The following is a 3,810-nucleotide window of genomic DNA, read 5'->3' as shown; positions in this document are numbered from 1 at the left end:
GTGAATCCGTGTTTCCGCGGTTCCTTCCTCGGGGTTCTCGTCCCCGGTACTCTTGTTCCGAAGAGTAGAGGATGGATCCCTGGCTTTCAGAAGTTGATTGCAGTTGTTGTTTTTCTAGCCTTTTCTCCCACATTTTCTTCTTTGAGAGGTAGGGCATCCTGTATATTTTGCGGCATTTGTTGTCTCCTAGGACACGGTCTTTGCCGCAGAGTAGACACTTAGGTTCACATGTGTGTCCAGCGCCTGGATGTTCCAAGCCACAGCCGCGACACTTCACGTTGGTCGGGTCTGGGCATACATCGGCTCTGTGTCCCAGCCTGCCGCATGTTGTGCAGACTTCGTACTTCTTCTTATACAAATAGCACCTCATATTGATTCCCTAAAAATTGAGCCATTTCGGCACAACCCAGTCTTCGAAAAGTATCAGAATGGTTTTGGATGCCGCTCCCAATCTTCTAATACCGGAGATTTGCGGATTAGTCCCACTCCATTCTATCATTTCTTTAATTTCCTCCGCTGAATATTCGAGTGGTACGTCGTGAACGACGCCTTTGCCTCCGTCTTCCGGCATGGCGATGTATGACTTGGCTTCAATTATGTTGGGTCCAATCTTCTGACCTTGAATTGCTGCATACTTGTATGTTCTCTCGGTATCCGTGGTAGCGACCAGTATTGATTGCTGAGTACAGTTTGGGGAGATGATGTCACCCTTCGTGGTCGTCAGATCCAGGCCGGCGGCTTGGATGATAACTCGAGACAAGTTTAATCTCCCTACAATGTTGATAATACTGTTAATTGCGCCTCTGGGGCGAATGATGATCTTGTTAGCGGTGCTGGGAATTCGCTCCTGCTGTCGCTCAATCGATTTTTCGGCCAGCTTCCTCCCTTGAGGGGGCTTGGGCTTGTGTAGGCTCAGCGTTCCAACGTTATCGGCTTGGGCGTTGTTGACTGCCACGTTTCGGTTTCTCTTTCTGATGAACCATTGTCCGTTCAAAATATCGCGGGCGGAAGCGTCTCTTTCCTCCACGGTTTCCATCATCTTGCTCGTCTCAAGTCGCGACGCTGCTCCCAGCCTCTTCGGTTAACGCCTAGCGCCCAGCGAGGCTTCGGAGTCGAGCCACCTTCGCGCGGTGGGCCCCGCGGACCACCGAAACCACCACCTCGGCCAGGCCCGCCACGACCCATGCCTCGGCCACCGCGTCCACCACGGCCCCGTCGCTGGTCAGCAAAGTTGATCTCAATATCTACCAGTTGGCGTTGGCGACCACGACGCATGTACTCGTCCTCTTCCTCACTCTCTTCCTCCTCCTCTTCCTCGCCATCCTCGTCAGTGACCTTCTTCTTGAGGACGTACATCTTTTTCCACTCGGCCTTCTCCTCACCACCTTCGCCAGGCTTGCGGATGTTGAAGCTGGCACGCGACCGCTTCTGCTCCTGCTCCCGTTTGTACTCGTCCAAGGTCATCTCCCGCGCATCGTCAGCAGCATTCTCTCCAGCGGCACCCTCCTCACCCGCTGCGCCGCTGCTGTCCTTGCTTGTGTCCGCAGCAGTCTCCCCGAGCGTTGTTTCATCACCACTTTTGTCCGCTGTCTCTGTTGCATTCTCTTCACCAAAGGGACTCAGCTGGACTTCCAAGTCGTCGTTGACCGTGCCCCAGTTGTAGGCCCCTTCGCCACCCTTCTTGTCCACAGGCTTGATTCCGCTCCGATCGCTGCCACTCTGCCGTTCGAACTCCCGCTTGCCGCGTCCGTCATAGCCTCCCCGACCAGCAAACCCTGGCCGGCCTCCGTCAGGTCCACCAGCAAAACTGCCACGGCCCCTGCCGCGGAAGCCACCCCTGCCGCCAAGACCACCTCCGCGGCCGCCTCTCCTCACCTCACCATCTCCACGGTCCCTGCTGCCATATTCATATCTGTTCTCCGAGCCTCCCGTTGGAATGCGCTCGTCTCTGTTCCGCCTGTTCTTGCGCTCTTCGAAGTCTTGCTGGTTCTCCCGACCACTGGGTGGTGCAAACTTCACCGCCCGGTCAGGCCTTGCCGTCCGTGGTTGCTGCTGCTTGTTGTCGTCTCTGGGCGCAATGCTACGCTCCTGGGTCTTGTTCGCCGGGGTTTCCTTGGTAGATTTCTTGCCGGTCGTGCTTACGGGTGCCTTAACGCCCTTCTGAGGGGCACTGACTGGTCCTTTGCTCTTGTCCTTTGCCGTGGTCAGAAATTTTTAGACTCATAAAATCCAGAAAATTGGGCCTACCGTCGAAAGTCCGGTGTCCTCGTGGTGTTTCAAGGTTCAGGCATCCGTTGGTAACACAGGATAGAAGGTGAGAAGTTAAATACTGCATTCGCAGATGAACTTTTGCGGAGCGAAACAAAGTGGCGTCCGTCTCCTGGTGGCGGTCGTCGAGTTCCAGCGGAAACTCGAGAGAGCGAAGAGGATGACGCTTAGCCACGTGCCAAGACATTCGGCCACTTGGTGGCGCCAGAAGATGGTCAGATGGCAATATGTTCCTTGAGTGTAACAACGCTGTCTTCGTTTGGGATGTGTTGAAAAGTACCATTCAAAAGGATCTTCCTCTTACACCACAAGGTATCAGGTTTCTGCCATATTTCACGACGATGCAGTACGGTACGATGCCATATTTCTGATGGACCTGCATTTTGTGTGGCTCAGTGCTACGGACTATCGTCACGGTGACACTGTTGCAAGATCCGTGTATGAATAATTTGTCGAGAGTATTGTGAAAATACATGATGTTTTAAAGATACAGAATGTGATGCTCAAATCTAGGTGGTGTTTAGAAATCTTGCACAAATGAAACGAATCCATTCTTCATGGCCGGAAAGTGGCCTGCAAAGCTTGCATAAATTTTTTTACTCTATATTGTTTCATTATGTGCATTTCGCAATAAAGAAAAAAGAAGCGGTAGCCCTGTAGAGCATCCGCCCCGTATTTGGGAGGTGCCAGGTTCGATCCCTGGTGCCGTCAGTACCCACCGGTTTTCAATGGGCATAATAATCCCCCTACCTAATTCTCGGCTCTTCTCCGGCGAAATGCTAGGAAAAGTGTCATGGACCAAAGCGTTGTGCCGATGTTAAATCTTAAATCAGGCATCAATCCATGCCAGACGCGATGATCTGCAAACTCGATCATGAGAAATGCGAACGGGAAGCTGCTTCAGCTGTATCTCGTCTGTGATGTACATTCACTGCTGCAGCTATATTGATTTGACACAGGGATTATAAACGCACTGCAAGAAGAACGCTCTGTTCCTGCTTTCTGAATTAAAACGGCTGTTATAGAAATATACACAACATTTTACATTTTGTTACGTTAGATTATTCTTTTCGTTTAGGATTTCAGCGCTTGAAGTTCTTCATCATCAGCCTGACAATACCGGCTGCAGGGTGAAGGCCTCTCTCATTTTTCTCTAATTAACCCAGTTCTGTGCTAGCTGCATCCACTTGCCCCTGCGAACTTCTTAACCTCATCCGCCCACCTAACTTTCTCCGCCCCCTACTATGCTTTCCTTCCCTTGGAATCCAGTTTGTTACCCTAAGCGACTATCGGTTATCCTCTCTTTGCACTACATCTCCTGCCTATGCCCATTTCTTCTTCTTGATTTCCACTAAAATGTCAGTAGCTTGAGTCAGTAACTTTGAAGCAATTTGCACGCTTCCTATCTCTTAATTTTACCCCCACCATTTTTCGTTCCATAGCTCTCTGAGTTGTCCTCAACTTAAGTAGAACCCTCTTGGTTAGCCTCCATGTTTCAGCCCCATAGGTGAGTACAGGTAAGATGCAACTGTTGAGTACTTT

The 3,810-nt window shown here is 51.1% G+C and overlaps 1 protein-coding gene across 1 annotated transcript; it reads right to left on the bottom strand.

The window, feature by feature from the left end:
• Positions 1-1,035: 1,035 nt before the first annotated feature.
• LOC146209779 (uncharacterized) lies at positions 1,036-2,211 on the bottom strand (the record flags this gene model as incomplete). Its single annotated transcript, XM_084581118.1, has 1 exon — positions 1,036-2,211. A coding segment is annotated over one exon (1,176 nt), but the record flags the coding sequence as incomplete, so codon positions are not given.
• Between the last annotated feature and the right edge of the window lie 1,599 nt (positions 2,212-3,810).

The sequence above is a fragment of the Amblyomma maculatum genome, chromosome 1 (assembly GCF_055883805.1).
Source record: "Amblyomma maculatum isolate TAMU_Amacu chromosome 1, ASM5588380v1, whole genome shotgun sequence".
NCBI lineage: Eukaryota > Metazoa > Arthropoda > Arachnida > Ixodida > Ixodidae > Amblyomma > Amblyomma maculatum.
The sequence above is the reverse complement of the archived record's forward strand: the minus strand, read 5'-3'. Positions and strand labels throughout refer to the sequence as shown.